Source organism: Solanum verrucosum, unplaced genomic scaffold (genome assembly GCF_900185275.1).
Source record: "Solanum verrucosum unplaced genomic scaffold, falcon-dt-bn FXZP01001278.1, whole genome shotgun sequence".
NCBI classification, from domain to species: Eukaryota; Viridiplantae; Streptophyta; class Magnoliopsida; order Solanales; family Solanaceae; genus Solanum; species Solanum verrucosum.
This window is the reverse complement of record NW_026020317.1, coordinates 503,547-522,693: the sequence shown is the minus strand read 5'-3', so window position 1 is coordinate 522,693 and position 19,147 is coordinate 503,547. Positions and strand designations below refer to the sequence as shown.

Sequence of the window (19,147 nt, the reverse complement as noted above, 5' to 3'; positions counted from 1 at the left end):
CAGAAAATTGATAATTGAAAATAATAAAAAAGTAGCGTCATACTCCAAAACAACATATGACTATTAATTTCAAAATAGATAATTGTAAGTAACAAAAATATAGTGTCATACTCTAAAACAACATTTCACTATTGATTTCTTTTAAAACATTCAATAAAACGTTAAACCCAAAATTTAATTTTTAAAAAGTTAGAGTTCTAATTTTTACTACCAACTTTATTGCTACTGCTTGTTGTCAAAGTGCAGACCTCAGCCCCGATAAGTACTATTTACTCTTCTCAGTTCCTCCTCGGCTCCCCCTTTTCTCTCTCTTTTTTTTAAAAAAAATTATTTGTCTTTACATTGTATAACAATTTATTCAAAGATCTTATTTTTAATCTTTGATTTTTGGACTGTTCCACGTATTAATAACTGATTATATTAATTAAGTTATTGTTTGCTTCTGGGAACTTCAACTTTCAAGGCAAGAGTGGTTCAAGGGTGAAGCAAATAAAACCTTCCATTTTCCCAAAAATATTAATGGTGAATTTAATAATTTTAATTTTACTTAAAATAATATTGAGATCATAGAAAAAAATGTGCAAAATTTATACTAAAATATCACACTTATCTACCTTTTACCAAATAATATTTTAGAACTTTAAAATAAATAACTCAAATCTTCATATTAATAAATGAAGTATTTGAAAGTGTACCAAATGATGCATCATTTTTGTTTTCAAAACATAACAACTTGTCGAGTGCAATTGTAATGATATGCTTATATGTTTGTGGTTATATATATATTTGTTTATAATTTAATGATTGTTATATTAGACTAATATATTGTTCTGGTTTAAAATTTAGAACCACAAACATTAAATCTTGGCTCCTCCTCTTATTATATTTATACTAAAAACATGTTTATTGGCATAGGATGTTTATACTAAACATGTTTAAATAATGAAGTTGTTAGTTGTGTATATATAGTTTTGACGCGAACCATGCTTAAGCAATATTTGTAGTTTTTTTTTTTTTAATTAATGGTTCTTAAAATTAATTTGTTTGATTTTCTCTTCTCTTTTTCTTTTTTTTTTCTCTTTTCTATTTATTATTTGGATTCTTCACAGTTCACCCCAACCAATAGCCAATTAGCCATTGACTCTTCGAAATCCCAATTATTTTTTTGTGTCTATAAATAAGTGCACAACCCATCCAATTCTTTAAAACAAAACAGAACAAAACAAAAATATCAAGCAAAACTAAGTGATTTAAACACTTTTCATGGCTGGCCTTCAATACAATTTCTTCCCAACGGATCTCCTTTATCCTCTCCAAAAAACAAACAAACATCAACTCTTCCCAACAAAACTCTCTTTTAATCAAAACCAAAAAGAATAGCGATAATGAAATTTTAGATGATTCGAAATCAATTAATAAATCAATCAGTAGCAACAACAACAACAACAATAACGTCCTTAAAGTGAATTCTTCTTTTGCCTTGGCTCCTATTACAAAGCACGAGGAAAATCAAGATTACGATCAAAATCAAAAACTTCTAATTTCAATAAGAAAATCTTGATCATATAGTAATTTTGAGATAAGTACATATTATTGTGATCTACGAGAAATCTTCTAAGGATCAACAACGACAACAATAAGGCACTCAAAGTCATCTCAAAAGAAGAAGAATAAAGATTAAGATGAGTATATTATTATGGTTTGGTATATTATTTTTTTATAGTCGAAAAATCTATGAGAATCAGGTGTGCATATATCTCCTTGTTTCTATGATGAATATATGTGTGTTTGGAGACCTTTTGGTGTTGTGAAAGGCTTCTCTAAAGTCATCAAATGTTATTGATGTATCATACTAATAATAGTTTGTATCATATTAGTTATGAATATTTTCCAATATTCACATTTTAAGGCTAAAATAGAGGTAAAACTTATAGTATATAATATATCACCCTTTATTAATAAAATAAAAAAAGGTGATAAAAATATCATTATGAATCTTCTTCCTTCCATTAAGTCAATTCAATGTTCATTAGAGAATGCATTAAAATGTTCCATCCAATTAAAATATTAATTAAATATAAAAGGAAATAAGAATGAATATTCTAGAATGTGTCCAGAATATTCAAGATTGATAAATAAAGTTTAGTTTATTGATCTTTTGACTTCATGAAAAGAAAGTTCTGTTTTAATTCTTGCAAATTAAAATTTGTTTATAAATAAAGTTTAGTATCAGTGTTTGGAAGCTATATATATTCTTTCAGTGAAGCTATTTTATTTATTTTTGTTTATTCGTTTATAAAATATTCCTTTAAATTTTATAATATCGGTAATAACATCTTTTGATAGCTCGTGAGTTTTACAAATTTTTCTTTTTTTCCCTTCAATATATAATTAAGCTGCATGACATAAAATGAAATACAACGAATATAAATATCTTTGTCATTTTTATAAAGTAAATTTTATTTATTTTATTTGTATATTTTACACAAATCTCATAGTGGGAAGAGCTAATTACATTTTATTCCTACTCTTTTTCAAATTACAAAAATCCCTTAAAATTTAAGAATTTTGGATACAATACTCAAAATCTCGATACATTGTGTTCCGATTTCGGATACATCACTCAACGTCTGATACATTGTATCCCGATACATTACCTTTATTGATACAAGACATTGTTCCAATACAACGCTCAACGTCTCGATACATCGCGTCCCGGTACATTACTTTTGCCGATACAAGACACACCTATCATGATACGTCACGTAAGAGTTATGTATCCGAGAATATAAAAGAATATGAATTTTTGTAACTTTTTTAAATAATAATTTTTTTAGAGAATATAGTAAATATGTTGTGTATTTAAATTATTTTTTTATTTTTTGTGGTGGGTGATGGGGTGGGGTGGGGTGGGGTGGGGTGGGAGTCATAACCTAAAGAGATTATTAGTAGTTGATTGACTTTCTAGAATTACAACTTATAAAAAGTAGTGGCTCTAAATGTTTTCTACTTACTTCTTGTTGTCCTCAATGGACTTTAACCAAACAATGCACGTGAATGAAAAGTGGTCTATATTTTCATTCTAGAAGGTTGGTTTTTTATTAGAAGATTAGCCTAATGTTAATCGATTGATAAATTCGACCATAAGGGGTTTATATTGGGAATCTAAACTATTAAAGCGATATTTCCCTTTTTAACTTCTATTTATTAACTATTAATAAATTATGAATAAGTTACAGAATTAACTAGTCTATTAGAAAATTGAATTAGTCGTTTTTGCCTGAATTATTAGGTGGATAAGATCGGTCAAATGGTCTTAATTTGAAGAATGAATCCTATTTGGGCAGATAAAGTGAAATGTTATAAATGAAGGGTGTATTTGTTTTAATCGGTTGTGTTAAGTTAAATTGAATCAAATATAAGTAGTATTGAGGAAATTTCATAAATAACAAATAAGTAAATTAATTAATATGCCTTCTTATAAGCTATAGTTTGTCTAATTACGCTTCATAGCTATAGTTTTGTTTGCTACGAGTATTTCCGTTTGTATATTTCGCATGCCAAATATACAAACATGGTAAGTATATACAAAATTTGTATTTATATATTTAGGAAATTTTCAAAAATTATACAAATCAAATGTATCAACAAATCATGTACAAACAGAATAATTATATACAAATTCTAAATTTATACATAGATGAATTTTTCATAACTTTTACAAATAAAATGTATCAACTATCAACAAATCGTATATAAATATGGCAAACATATACAAATTCTCAATTTATACAATTATAAACTGAATCATAGAAATTCTGGACGTGGCCCATATAAATATGGTTATAGGTTAGTGGCGAAAACTTTTTTTTTCAAACTATAGCTATATTAATAATTAACCAGTATATATTTACTTAGTCGCATAATTTTCTCATTAATTTTGAGTAATTTAAAATGTAACCAATAAATATTCGCTACATATTTTAAAAAAAATACTAAAAATATTTAATTGATTATTATAAAAATGGTCAATAATGGATAAAAAATAAATGACGGTAATAAGTAAAGTAAAATCTCACAAAATTAATATAGGTGGGATCATGAAATATTATTATGTTCTATGTATTATTTAATCGATAAATTAATATTTATTAATTAAAAGAGTATTTTGAGATTCAATGAAATTTAATTTTGCTTACATAAAAATCATTGGATCTTACCAATTAATGTATCATGTTTATTAAATTTACATAGAAAAATAGATTTATTATACATAAAGTACAATGAATACTCAAAATCATGGTATTTTACTAAATTATGTATCATATATTGAATTTATATAAAAAATAATTTCATTACACTTAAAGTACAATGTATGTGTATGATTCGTTATAATATTTTTTTTGTTAAATGATTCAATGTAAAATAAATTCAAGAATTCAATGATTCATTGTAAAAATAAATTCATTATATAATGTTTATTTTTTTCTTAATAATTAAATATTATTCATTGAATCTTTATTAAAAATATTCAAGATATGATAGTGAGAGAATAAACTATATGAGAAACATAGGAAATTTCTTGAAACCATATCCATAAAATAGCTTCTCATTTAAAAGGTATCACAAAATCATTATGTTTGTACAAAAGAGATCATTCCTCATGCACTAAAAAACATTTGCAGTAGTGGCAACACTATAATTTTTTGATGCAATAAGAAAAGTTAGAGATGTATTTCAACTAGATTTATATTTTAACAAAAAAAACAATATAATCATCTTTCACTAAATTGTCTTAGATATATTTATACTTTTAAAGAATTATTAATTTATAATAGGGAAAAAACATAAATTCACCTCCAAACTTATCTCGAAAAGTCAGTTACACGCTTAAACTAATATAGTGACCTATTACACACTTCTGCGACTAAATAGTGAATTTTTTACCCCTTAAGACGTGTACCACCACTCTCACAATGGGAGGTGTATCACACTTAAGCCACATCAATGCCATGTCACTGCCACATCAGATGTCATGTCAAATTTTGACTAAAATTTTCCATATCATTCAATTGTTTCTTGTTCAATGAACACCACCATGAAATCACTAACATTGCCTCCATATTACTACAAAATCTATATATTTCACCATGAAAATAAAAAATAGTCACCATAAATTTCACCACCTACGATCAAATCCACCATCAAAATCATACTATCACCATCATCCCCACAAAAATTAGAAAGATCCACAACAAAATTTGACACTCGTAAACAAACTCATCACCAAAATTACATCATCACCATCAAAAGGTACAAACCCACCACCAAATATCACTACCACCATTGTCAATATCGATTTTTTCTTCTCCACCACCTCCAATTCTTGTTTCTTTGTCACCCCATGCCAACAAATCCATCATTGTATTTTATTTTTTAAATTTGATCATCAATTTTATCAACCACCAACAAAGTCGAAGAGAAAAATCAAATATAATGAAAATGGTAAAATTGAATAAGCATTAAAATAGGATATGATGGGGGGGGGGGGGGGGATTTTGGTGAAGGTATAGTGGGGTGGATGGAAATTGGGTATGAAAAAATGATGAAAACAAATAAAAAAGAAGAAGATGGTTGCCTACCAAGAAGAAGAAGAGGGGGCGTTGGGTGGGGTAGTGTGATAGTAAAAAGAAGATTTTAATTTATTTTTTTACTTTATTTATTGTCAAACATGTTTTTTTTTAATTTTTTTTATGTCAGTTTTAGGGGTAAAATAAATTCATTTTTAAATAGTTAAGGTGTGTAATAGGTCGTTATGATAATTTAAGCGTGTAACTGACTTTTCGAGATAAGTACAAAAGTGAATTTATGCCTTTTCCCTTTATAATATTAATGATACTATATATTAATATAAAGGTCTTCTAAAAATATATTATTCTTTTATGTCATCAAAATGAGCATTTTTCATTAGTCCAAGTCGAGACCGTAAGAAAATACTCCATTTGTTCCTAATTATTTGTTCACTTTTTCTTTTATAGTTGTGCCTAATTACTTGTTCATTTTGACAAATCAATAAAGGACAAATTCTTTTTACCTATTATATCCTCAATTAAATGACTAATTATTTTGAAAAATGTAGAACTTTTCATCTACTTCATAATTAATAGGAATAAAATGGTAAACTCACTATATCATTAATTATTTTCTTAATATATGTGTGAATTCAAAAATAGACAAGTAATTAGGAACCGAGGGAGTATTATGTTAGAAAATTAAGTCAATCAAAATCATAAATTGAGTGTGGGTGTTTCAAAGAAGCTAAAAACAAAGCTCTCTGTTTAATTTAGAAAAGAGTAAAAAAGGATATGAAGGGCAGCGAGGAATCAAGCATGAACAGTAATGGCAAAAACGAAGTGAAGAAGATGACAAAACCCGCTTTCAGACCCGCAAAAGATGACACAAAGCCATTTCTTCAAGACCCAGTAAGCGTTAACTTCTCCATTTCATTCTCTGTTAACTTCCTTCTCAATTAACCATCTTTGCTTTGTTTATTTATGTTTGTAGATACTCAGATCAGACCCAATTGAGACTGAGGAAGCTCTCTTGCGCTTGCCTCCTTTTCCTATTTCTAAACCCAAATCTCAAACCCAGTGAATCTTTTTTTAATTTTGTATCTGATATGACTCAATTTATTTGGGCAGAAATTGTGTTTCTATGTAATTTGAGTGTTCTGCGAAGCCCCTTTTTACCCAATGTAGAACAACTGTATATTCTCTGCACAAAATATTACTAGTCCTAGTTTCTTGTCCTTTGATTTCACTGACTATCCTTTGTTATCGTATTGTTTTGTTACTATCTTCGATTTTTGTTATCATCTGATATTTCAATTAGTTTGAAAGAAGCAAAGTGTGACATTTAGGAAGGACCTAGGCCTGTGAACAGGTAAGTCGTATAGCTTCTTCATCTAGTGTTCGTCCCCTACGAACTATTTATTTGATATAATAATAATTATTTTTCGTAAATTATGTGTTTGAATTTTGGATATATAATTGCCATTGCATATTTGCATTCATGACATATTTCTTCTAATGGTGTTCATTAAAGTGAAATTAAATGTTGATTTGTATTTCTTGTACTTCCGTTAAGTCTTTTTCTGGGATTCTTTGCACTGTTTTTCCTTGAGCTGAGGGTTTATCGGAAACCATCTATAACTCTGAGTTAAGGTTAACTTTGCTAACGCTCTACCCTCCCAAACCCCATATTGTTGTTGTATAGAATGAGATACCAAATGATGAAACAATCAATGTTGAGGCGAGACTATTTGTTCAATTCTCTAGCGCGACTCTACAATAAATAATATAAAAGCTTACCAATGTATTACTACTTTCAAGTAAATGAACATATTCAATTGATACTTTTTGGAAATTATAATGTCTTAAGAGTAAACCTCTTAAATCTTCTATATGTATTGGCATATAAGAAGTGAGATGGAGGAGGCATTTTAATCCCAAACTGGCCAAACATTAGTTGCATTATTGGTAATCAACTCTTGGGTATGATGATAAGACCGAAAAGGCCATAAATTTTAGCTTATAGAATTTTGTGGTTATCCTAAAACTATACATCTTAAAGTTGTGCATAGTTTTAATGTCTCCATCTGTGAAGTTTTACGGTGAATGACTTTAAGCTTTAAGCCGGCATAGTTGTCTAATTCTTGTTTTAAGAGTGAAATGTTTCTCGGCAGCTGAGAAATAAATTGATCTTTGTACTCTGTTGTATGTATTTTTGCAGCACCTTCTTGGCGCTTTGTTAATGTATTTAATTTTGCATTATCTAAAAGAAAAAGAAATCTGGGGAGGCGATTTTTTCTTAGAATGTACTGTGTGACTGTTAGAAGTTGCTGGATTATGTCTACCGAACTTCTTTGCGCCTTTGAGGAGTCATGGAGATGATGGGTACTGAGTTTAATAAGACATCGACTTTAGTAAGTGACAACTATCTATCATCTACCTCCTTTTTGTCCTTTCGCATTCCTTGCATTTCAATGGTTTGTGGTTCTGTGGTAGGTTGGTATTGAATGATTTTCTCAACTTCTACTAGGTGATAAGGTTGTTAGCTTCTTTATTATTTTCACTTAGTTGGAAAATGTGAACCTTTGCTCTCCTTTTGACATTTCAGCAACTGTATCCCAAGAATGAGTCTTTACTAAATTCGTGTTTATGTTATCATCACAGAGGAACCAAAACCTCAAACAGCTTTTGTCAAAATATATATCGTTGATACGTGGTTAAAGATACCATCAATTCTCTTCCACATGTTTTCTTGTTGGAGGTATAATACAGTTTCCAACTTTATTAACATGTTAACCTGAAAGTACGATAACTCATTGTACCTCTAGTTTCATATCTGTATAATAACATACATTAGCTTCCTCTTATTTTTTCTGTAATAGATAAGCCTTTTCTTTCTATAAATTGCTAAGTTTTCCATACAGAATCTGGAAAAGAAAGAACCATAGCTTAATTGAAATTTGAAATACAGAAAAACGAATAGAGTTTTAAGGTAATTGATTAGTAGTGGTTTCTCATAAAGCAAGTTCGGATTCCTTTGTTTTGGATGAAGCAACAAAGTTCTGCTTCTTTGAATATGTTCATAAACAACAATAGCGTGCTTATGTGGTACTTCTACCTTCTCAATTATAATTTTCTCTTTGAATTTGAGTCGGGGCTTAAATGTTTAGATTAATTTCTTTGTTGGGATTGGAATGTTGGTACTTCTCTATCCTTTTGTTTAGTTTTGATCGATGATAATAATAATTGATCTCCAAACTCTATGAGGTAGATGAGGGATGGAAGGTGAAGTGAAATTGTAATTTCCAGTTGGTTAGCTACATATCTGAGTTTTTAGTTACTATTGATATTCAAAGTAACAGATTGTGGCATTGAAGTTTCAATTTTAAAATGTGAATTATTTTTTTGTAGGATTGAAACATCTGTACAACTTAAAGCCTTTTAGGAGTGTTGTGTTCTGTACAAAGGAAATGTTTCTTACGAGAATAACATAATTTGTTACTTATTTTTCTGTGTTTGGTACGTAAACAAAAAAAATATTATCCTAAAAACATTTGTATGCAATCTAAATAAGTACTATGAGAGGTGGGTTAGGGATAGGGGTGGTGAGGATGGGGACTATTTGGGTGAATTGAAGATGAAGCGTGTTAGAGGAATAGGTGGACACAGTTAATGTAGAATGCTACTTGTAAAACTTGTTTTTTCTATTTTTACTAAAGACATCATTTTTTTTTCTAACTTGTTTTCATAGAGAAAAATATTTTCTATAACTTTTGACCAATCGAAGATGAGAAATTGTTCTCCATATAGAACACACCCCAGATCTTTTCTTTTAGTCGCCACCAGTTTCCAAAGATTTTGTAGTTTGGCTGAAGTGAATAAAGTTGAGAGCGCGGAAGGAGGTTAGGATAGAGAAAAGCGTGGTCAGGTACGTGGTAGTGGTAGGGGTATTCGTGGTTCGGTTTGAATAGGTTATTTATTAAAATCAAAATCAAATCAATCTAGACGGTTTTTTAAAATTTCTAAAACCAGACCAAATCATACAAAAAAAATAACTGTAGGTTTGGTTCAGTTTTTTTGGTTTATTCAGTTTAAAAGTAATAATTTTTTTGAGGACTTACATGTCTTGATAGACACAAACACCTAATACATGAGCAATCCACAGAAAAGCTACCGTCGGTTCAATTAAGTAATTAAATAATACTGGAGTTATCATTATACGAACAAAGTGATTCAATAAGACTAAAATGGAGTTTGATGAACTTGGACTTCAGATTGTTATAGTTGGGTTAAAGTGTTTGGTAAAGTTAAAGACTTAGTTAATTAAAATTTAACAAAATATTTATATTTTATTTATGAATAATCATATATATATATAAAAGAGAACCCTAGGCCTGTTTACGTGGCGCCACCACAAATTAGGATTCTCTTTTAAATTTATTTATTTCCAAAACTAGCATTCCCCTTTCATGAAACGTTGTGACTTTTATGAAGGGTTGCGACGTTAATGAAAAGTTGTGACTTTTATGAAGAGTTGTGACTTTTATGAAAAGTTGCGACTTTTATGGTAGTGACCTTTTCGAAGGGTTGTAACTTTTCCAAAGAGTTGTGACCTTTCCGATAAAGCACAATAAACATTTGTTGGGACTGCCCTTTGTTGTCTATAAATAGAGGGATTTCCTCTCATTTTAAAACAACGAAAATTCTGAACTTCTTCTTCTGCACAAATAAATATTCGTGTACTTTGCTCCTGTTGAGTGTCTTACTACACCATTGTATTTGTATCAATACACTGGTGAATAGAATCATTCTATCCTGAGAGGATCTATTCTTTAAACCTTGGGTACTAGAGGGAAATAATTTCCTTAAGTGGACATTGTGCATTCAGTGAGCTCAATTTTTTCCTTTCTGTTTCATTCTATTGTTACAGATCCTGGTATATTTTTTTATCGTCATTAGTTTACACTTATGTTATTAGTATAGCACTTTAAAATTTCGGGGGAATATTTTGCCTTACGATAAAATGTTTTTGAAAATGTAGAGTATGTATCGAAAATACAGATATTACTGAATAATCATAAAGGGCTTAATAAAAGAGTTAAGTCTCGTGCGAAGCACATATAATTTACCTAGTTCTTATATAAAGGAATTAGCACCAAGAAATCTCTTAAATGCTTCCAATTCAAGTTAGGATCATAAAATCACCAATCATACAATAAATTGACAACTCAAAGCAATGGCAAAACATACATTTCAACAAAAACAAAAAAAAAATCATAAAGCAGTTGTACAAGAAAGCCTAGATATATACTTAAGAGGATCTTCAATTACTTCCTCCTCCTTCACATATTAAAGAGCAATGAGGTTTAGGACTTCCTATCAGTAAGCAGATAATTCCCAAAAACATTGATCATACGCAAGCTACTCAAATTCACCGATAAAACCTCGGCCCCATAATCAGTCACGACCAAATTGCTAGCCTCTGAAGAAATATATACAGAATCCAAATCATAATCGATACTTGGATAGCTAATACATAGCTCTTTCCAAAATCGAAACAACTTTGTTATAACATAAAAATTAGAGTCACGCAAAAGAGTGAGATTCATATAGGTCAAAATCTAAATCCCTTTAATTTCGGCCCCAACTCCAACCACTTAAAAAATAATATTTTGTGATTCAAAATATCAAGTTGTTCAAGATGGGATGTATATGAAACATACTTTGCAAGATCAACAAGAAAACAAATCAAGCTCATTGCTGAAATTACTAAGACAAATGAAATTAATAATAAAATATCGGTGAATGAGTTTAGATTTGGTACTCTAGATGAGCATAGGGGAGTTGATCAAAGATGAACTAAGGCGTGCACAATTGGTGAAAACAAGAAATCGTTTGCACACTAGAGAAAATGATTCCAAGTCGGATTAGTAACACAAATGATTTAATATAAAATTTTCAGCATTCTATCGGAAAACTCGTGCTCCCATTCGCTATCCATTTCAGCTAATTAGGGATAAAAGTGTGAATGAAATTGACTTGAATAATCATAGATTCAGAATTTGGATACCACATAATTGTTTTCTTCTTCCCTTTTCTGGCAAAGTTTGAAATTTAGTACCATGTTGAAGCAAATCTCGAATTTAGGTTACTAGCAATTTGTGTTTGATTTTGTCCATTTCAAAATTTCAATCAGTCTCTACTAGTATATGAATAAATATAAAATTTATATATCTAATTTAATAGTTTGGTTTGGTTATTTTTGCGGTTGATTTTTAGTAGAACCAAAACCAAATCAAATAGTATCAGTTTTCAAAATTTTAAACCAAACCTAACCAAACCAAATATTAATTTTTTAATCGGTTTGATTCGGATTGCGGTTCAATTTGTTTTTTTAAACCATAATCATGAACAACCCTAGGTAGGGGTGGAGATATTATATGTATCTAGGGAGACTATTGGCAATTAATACTTCCAAGTTTTCCTTTAGAAATAAGATTGAACTATAAACAACCACAAGGCTATGATAGAGTGATAAGAGAACATCGTGTGCCATGTTATTTAGACATATCATGTCATCATACCACACTAGAGATAAAGAGGAGAATAATAGAAGTATGGACTGGTCATTCATTCAAGTTTCCAACCTGTGCTTCATTGACACTCTGAGATTTCTAGATTATAAAAAAGAAGAAGATTGAAATCTATACAACTTGGACTTAATATGTTGTGGTTTGAATGTCAACATGATGAAACATGTGACAACTTGTTGAGAAAAGCAAATGCCCAAGACCTAGGCCCAAAATTTTAGTACTTGTTGAAATATAGAGCTGCATGAGATGTTTACAAAGCTCTACAACGGTTTTGGTACAAAACCGAAATCCTCCCAGACCACAAAGGAAAATATATCTTAGACAATCTAACGATTTCCTCCCATCAAATGAATTGAAAGAGGGTGCTTCAGTTTCAGTTTCTTGGAGAAAAGCATCTAAGAAACATAACAAGAATGATGGCGGAGGCTGTGAATGAGTTCATAATGAGTAACCTCCATGCTCCATGTTAGAATGCACGGTGAAGAAATTGAAGTCATGGTGACTATAAGAAAGCTGCTTCAGCCATGAATCTGCAGCATTTTGAAGATCACATAGTTTTTCATAGTCCTTTTCTGTATGAGTGTTTAGCCATACATCATTTTGCATCTTGTATGCCGCTAAACCGAATGGACTAAGACGAATTCCACTTTCACCCTTCCTTTCTCCATCGGGTTTCTCTTCTACAACATCTGAAAACAAAAGGCACATCACTCAGTCAAGTAGGGTAGAGTGATACCGAAAAATTCCTACATTGTCAGTGTGTATAACTTAATCAAATATAGCGAGTTTAAAATACATACCTTGGAAAGTTGATGACAATGTATGGTAGGTAAGAAAACTTGCAGAAACATTTTTGGTAATTCCTTTCATTGGAACATGGTAGATTGGATACCTAATAATATGATGTAAAGCAAATAACTTAGATATGTAAAACAAACTGACTAAACATGAGAGAAGAAAGCTTTTCAGTATCATCTTTAACTAGAGTTATCAAAGGAAAAACATATTAAGACTAAGAAGATTAATATATATATATGTACCAAGCAACAGCCATCCAACTTGCAGCAGACAATTCAGTGCTCTTTAGCGTCGCGAGTCCAGGATAGTGCTGAGTAAATTCAAGGATCTATAGTAGCACAAACATATATTAGCTTCATAAAATATGTGAAATGATACTATTGATCAAAATAATTCGGTGTCATGCGAAAGCTAACCAAGCAAACCTCAAAAGTCTATGAGTAAGAAGAGAAATGAGAAACGAGAAATATACCAAAAGTGATACAAACATTTAACATGGTTTGGTCAAGCGATTTATGTCCACAAGAGGAGATGAGCAATTCACTATATAAATATGAGAGTACAAAATATCGAAAAAGTAACCTCACACAATCCACTTGAAATAAAAAGAGGTCCACGCAAGTGTTAACATAACATTTGTGTCTCACCGTTTCTCCCCATACACAAAACTCTCAAAGCCCCTAGGACTATATTGTGACTGTTGATTAAGTTAGAAGGAACGAGTCTCTATGTATAGAGTTGTAAACCTTTTCCTACAAGAAAAGGACTAATCAAACATGAATACTTAAGGAAAAGGTACTTAAATATGGACCATATTACTATAACAATAAGCCTATCATTCTCAAACAATGGGAGCTTGATTTTGATTTTGATCAAGACATTGTCTAATCCCACTATGGGTGAAGTTACTTGGGTTGCCTATGCGGTATTGGTCCACTGAAGCTCGAATCAAAGTGGCGAGTGCAGTAGGGAGACCTTTACACACAGATTGCTTTACAATCATCTCTGAGAAGATCTCATATACCAGAATTCCGATTGAAGTGAATGTCTCATAATCCTTTCCCGAGGTTATTCAAATTGAGGCTCCGATTTAGTCAAGTCCCCTCTCCTACTAAAGTCAAAGATTATAGAACTATTGCATGTTATACTACCTATTATAGTTAGTAGACTCGATGTGATCAATATCTCTACTTATTAACAAAGTTGTTATACTGAAGCAACTGTTGAATGTAGCAATGAAGAAGGATTTTCTATGGATTCAATGAGTCCTTAGTGTCATGTGCCGCACGGAGCTTTAGTGAGACTCTAAATCCGTGACATTAGTTACTTTATAAACATAGTGACTTAGAAACAGTTCAAATACCTAAGGGAAAACAAAACAGGGTTCATTGGTCTCAACTTTTGGTGTTGTGCATACAAGTAAAGTCTATTCTGTTACTTGCAATGTAGCCCATAACGTTATTCTTATTAACCAATTAATTGTGAAACGTCAAAAATAATAAAATTTTACAATTAATGAGTATATTAGATCAATGTGAAATTTCAAGAGTAATGTGTGTACCTTATCTGAAAATGGAATTCTCCAAAAAGGAGAGCATGTCTCAGAATACTGGAAATAGAGATAGCCAAGGCGATCTCTTGAAGCATCCAACTCAAAACATGAATCTGCAGAAATGGAGTTGTTACTTATAGTTCTCGACAACTTCTCGCTGTTCTCACTTGCATCGCTCCAAGATTCCATCTCGAAATCCACATCATGATCTCCAGAAAATGAGTTTCTATACACAACACATAACACCATCATCAATTTTTTCAAAAGTCTGTTTAAATCGGTACACTCTTACTAAAGAAATTAAAGAGAATTGTATGTGAATAAAATGGTGATACAAGAGGAACTAAACACAACAAAATATAAAGCAGAAAAGAAACATAGTAAGGAGGAAAGAGGGAATTAAAAAGATATCAACATTTTCTTTGAAGAGAGACAAGGGAACAGAGTTTAGAAACTCTTCTTTCTTAATAAAGAGAACTAAATTTGACCATAAAGTGGTACAACTAGAGACGAACCAAAGATTTGAAAACTTTGGATGCACCAATATTACCTTAGTGAAATAGCACTCAAGCTGAATTTGAACCCAGGTCTCGCGGGTGGTTCCTCAAACTTTTACCAATAGCACAATGACGACACTCTTATGTTTCTTATGTGTGCACGGTTAATTATATCCTAATTTCTATTAGTTTCTCAAGATATATATATATATATACACATGATTTTTTTCGAAGTTAACGGGGACACATGCACCCTCATCTATAGGGGTGGGTCCGCCTCTGGGTACAAGTAAATGTGATTTTCTACTTGATATGGTCTTTATGAATTAAAAGGACGTGTCTAAACATCTTCTATTTAGGCTTGATGAATTCTTGAGTAGAAAATGTACATTGACATGCTCACAAAAGACCTTTACGTAGCACTACTATTTTTTATAAACCCAAATGGATAAAGTTTTTAAGAACATGTTTATTGTGTGGAAGTTGAAGAATATTTTTGATAAGAAACATAAGGGAGAATATATATTTGAAGAGACATATAAGATTTTGATTATAGGTTCTCAAACTTAGCAATTTAACAAACTACAAATGAAGGAAAGGTTAGTCATGTAGCTGATTAAGTAAGATCACAACTCTTGTTTATTATGTAAACCTAGCTATTTGTACAAATTGAAAGAGGCTAAAGTTGTTAATGTCTATAAACTCAAGAATCTTATAAACCTTTTTGATATCGAGGGTGAACTACTATAAGTTCACAAATCTTGTGAAGTAAGTTTATTGTATCGACATGAAACAGTAAGGGGTCGTTTAGTGTAACATATAAGAATAAATAGTCCTGGAATAAAAAAATAGTCATGGGATAAAATTCTCGTGTCTTGTTTGGTTGCCATGTTTGGGATAACTTATCCCACAATTTATAGCATAGTGATGGATAAGTTATCCCATATACATGATGGATAAGTTATCCCATATACATGGTGGGATAAGTTATCTCAGGATAGCTAATCGAATGATAATTAATCCTGGGATAACTTGTTCCCAACCAAAAGTGTTGAAACAACAAAGAACTTTGTTTTTAAAAAGTAGATTGTCAACATAGAAGCTATCATCAAATGAGAAGAGGCGAATCAAGATCTTATGAAGATTGAAGATGCTACAAGAGTACATAAGAAAACTTATGAAGTTGCTCTGAATTTGATATCATCAAAAATGAAAACACATGATCTCTAGATTTGCATTCAACATCTTATGAAGCTATATTAAAGATTTCATGATTAAGAAATTGTGTACAAATGACATTCATTGTTGAAGAGTGAAGCTAGTAGTATCAACAACCAAATCATCACATATCTCCATGAAAAAGTGAATATTCAAGCAACATCACTAGATGATATTCTATCTATCAAAAGTTCTTACTATATATTTTATCTTCTTAAAGAGAAAATAAAAAGTGAAGTGAAAGAGGATACAAAGAAGCTCCCTTGGTTGCTCCTTCTTTTTAAAAAATTCAACCTCTTTCAAGGCTACTTTCACTATGAACAATGATACTCTTTCTATTTTCTGTTTTTCTTTCTTTTTTTCCTTTTACCTACAATCCCACTAAGGCCCATCACAAATTACCAAATAAATCTACTTCCACTCCTTTTTATATGTTCTTCCACCTTAGAAAAAAATTAAATGTTTTTGTTTGTTTAATTTAAAGTATTTTGTTATAAAAGAACTTTGGGTACTTCCCTATTAATCTCCTTATGATGTGATTATTTAATGAAGAATTCATTTTAGCCTCTGACTCAGGATCAGGTGAGGGCGCTAGAGGGGGTGTTAGCCCGATTGATTGAGCGTCTTACAACCCATCATGCAAGCTAGCAAAGCCAGCGCAGAAGCAACCCCCAAATCCACACAGGGTACTCACAGCTTCCCGTAAACGATACAACAATGGAAGATTTTTAGACATATTAGCCCTCCATGTCGGATGAGCTAGATATGCGGAAGGGGGGGGGGGGGGGGAGTGAAAAATATATAAAAATAAAAGATAGAAAATGAAGGGAGGAGAAAGGGAAAATCAATTAGAAAGTTACATTTTTCTGTTTTCTATATTTTGGTGAGTGGACACAAAGAAGAAGATTGAAAGAGGGGTGAGGGGACATATGAAAGTTGACTATTTTTTTTTTAAATTCCTTTTCCTTTCTTATTGTTATTTTTCTCCTTATGATTTTAATGGTTTTTTAAAATGTAAATTATTGTATTTATTCACTTTTAAGGGTGTGTAATTACACACTTTATTCTGCTTAGTAAAATAAACATTATATAAGTCAAGTCAATAGTCAAAGATGTCCTAACTTTTAGTTTTGAATAGGTTCTAGTGTTTGGATGAAACTCCATATAGCATAGAGACAGAATTGACAAACTAAAATAAGTACAATGATCTCCCTAACTATTCTGCCTAATAAATAAGAAAATTAAAGATTAAAAATAAAAAAATAATTTCAAGATATAGTGAAGGAAGAAATTTATGATATTAAGCACAAAGCTAGTTTTAGACTTTTTATGAAAACAAGCCTTTGTATTTGCATTACTTGAATATAAACAGGAAAGGAAAAGTAAATATATTTCCATTTATACCTTATTGGTAAAAAAGGTAATTTGATTGTGTGATTTTGATTATTTTTGGAAAAGAAAAAAAATGTATCTTCATTCATACCTTATTAGTGAGGAAGCTGATTTGATGGTGTAAATTTGAATTGCTGATAAATAAGGAGCATAATATTGAATAACACTCTCATTATCATCTTTCAAATAAATGGGAGCACCAACACCATATGCACTCCACTCTTCGTAACAATCCCACAAATCTCTAAGTGTGAAGTATTCATCACCATTTGAATTCCACATGCTATTTTGATCATCCATGTTGCTCTACAATATTAATTGACACAATCAAACAAAAATAAAGGAAATAAGAGTTACAACAAGAAATTGACAAAAAAAAAAACCATTGAAACTACAAGGAATTGAAAAAATAGTGATGTACAAGAAAATGAAGAAATTCTTTATAACAATACTATATTATAAACAAATTGAAAGGAATGTAAACACAATTTTAAAAAGCCTTTATTTTTTTATATAAAAAATGTCACATGTTCAAATTGTCACATCCCAACTTATTCTTCTCCTCAACAAATGACATAAACAAAGACTCATTTTTGGATTTTTTTAAACTTAAAGAGGTTGTGACCATAAAAGAAAAAAATCTGAGACCATTATACAAATTTAGAAAATAAATAATGTTGATGTTCTTTGGTAAGTACCAGGAAGTTGACCAGAGATTGTATCATTGAAAAATTCACCAGATACAAAAGAAGAAACTAATAAAAAAATTCAAGACATCATTTCTGAATTCGCTTGCGACAAGTTTAGATTCAATCTAAAATTGATAACAACTTTTTATATATATATATATATATACACACGCTCTTTTTCAAGAAAACAAACAGAATTGTGAATTCTTGATAAATCAAATGTCTCTATGGCTTCAAAATCCCCAAAAATTAAAAAAATGAGGATGATGGACTTACATAAACTAAAGCACAAATAATTTTTCACACAAAAATAAATAAAAAATTAAAATAATAATAATAATAAAAAAAGATAGTCACCTTTGGTAGAGATTTTGAAGAGATAACCGGTGTGACTGATTGAAGAAAACTCTGAACATTTGATCTTTTTGTTGACAAGAAATCAAGTGAAAAAGGTGACATTTTTCTATCTTTGTTTGGACAAGAAAAAAAAAGCTTCTTTTCTCTTTGTTTTTTCAACTCTAAATTAAAAAAATGATAAATAAATCTTGCTATAAATACTTCTAAGTAGTGTTTGAAGATCCATGTAATCTTAGATATTTATATTTAATTAAAGTTGGATAAGAATAAATTTATAATCAAAGTTGACAATTGACAAAAAGACTCAAAATCTTTTTTTTCCTCACTATACTTCACTAGCTTACACTCTAACTACAAAATTTCTAGAGTTAGTCAAAATCAAATTCATGAAAGAATTATGGCAAAGAATAGTCATTGAAAGTGATTTAAAAAGGAAAAAAGAGATAGGATTGCTAAATAGAAATAAATAAATAAATAAAAT

At 30.3% G+C, this 19,147-nt stretch overlaps 1 protein-coding gene across 1 annotated transcript; it reads right to left on the bottom strand.

Moving 5' to 3' along the window:
* Nucleotides 1-12,601: 12,601 nt before the first annotated feature.
* On the bottom strand, nt 12,602-18,768 carry LOC125835347 (uncharacterized). Its single transcript, XM_049514469.1, has 6 exons — nt 18,667-18,768; nt 17,712-17,926; nt 14,523-14,739; nt 13,204-13,289; nt 12,964-13,055; nt 12,602-12,852 (listed from the first exon to the last, which is right to left on the bottom strand). The coding sequence occupies exons 1-6, from the start codon at nt 18,766-18,768 to the stop codon at nt 12,602-12,604; spliced, it is 963 nt and encodes a 320-aa protein (XP_049370426.1).
* Between the last annotated feature and the right edge of the window lie 379 nt (nt 18,769-19,147).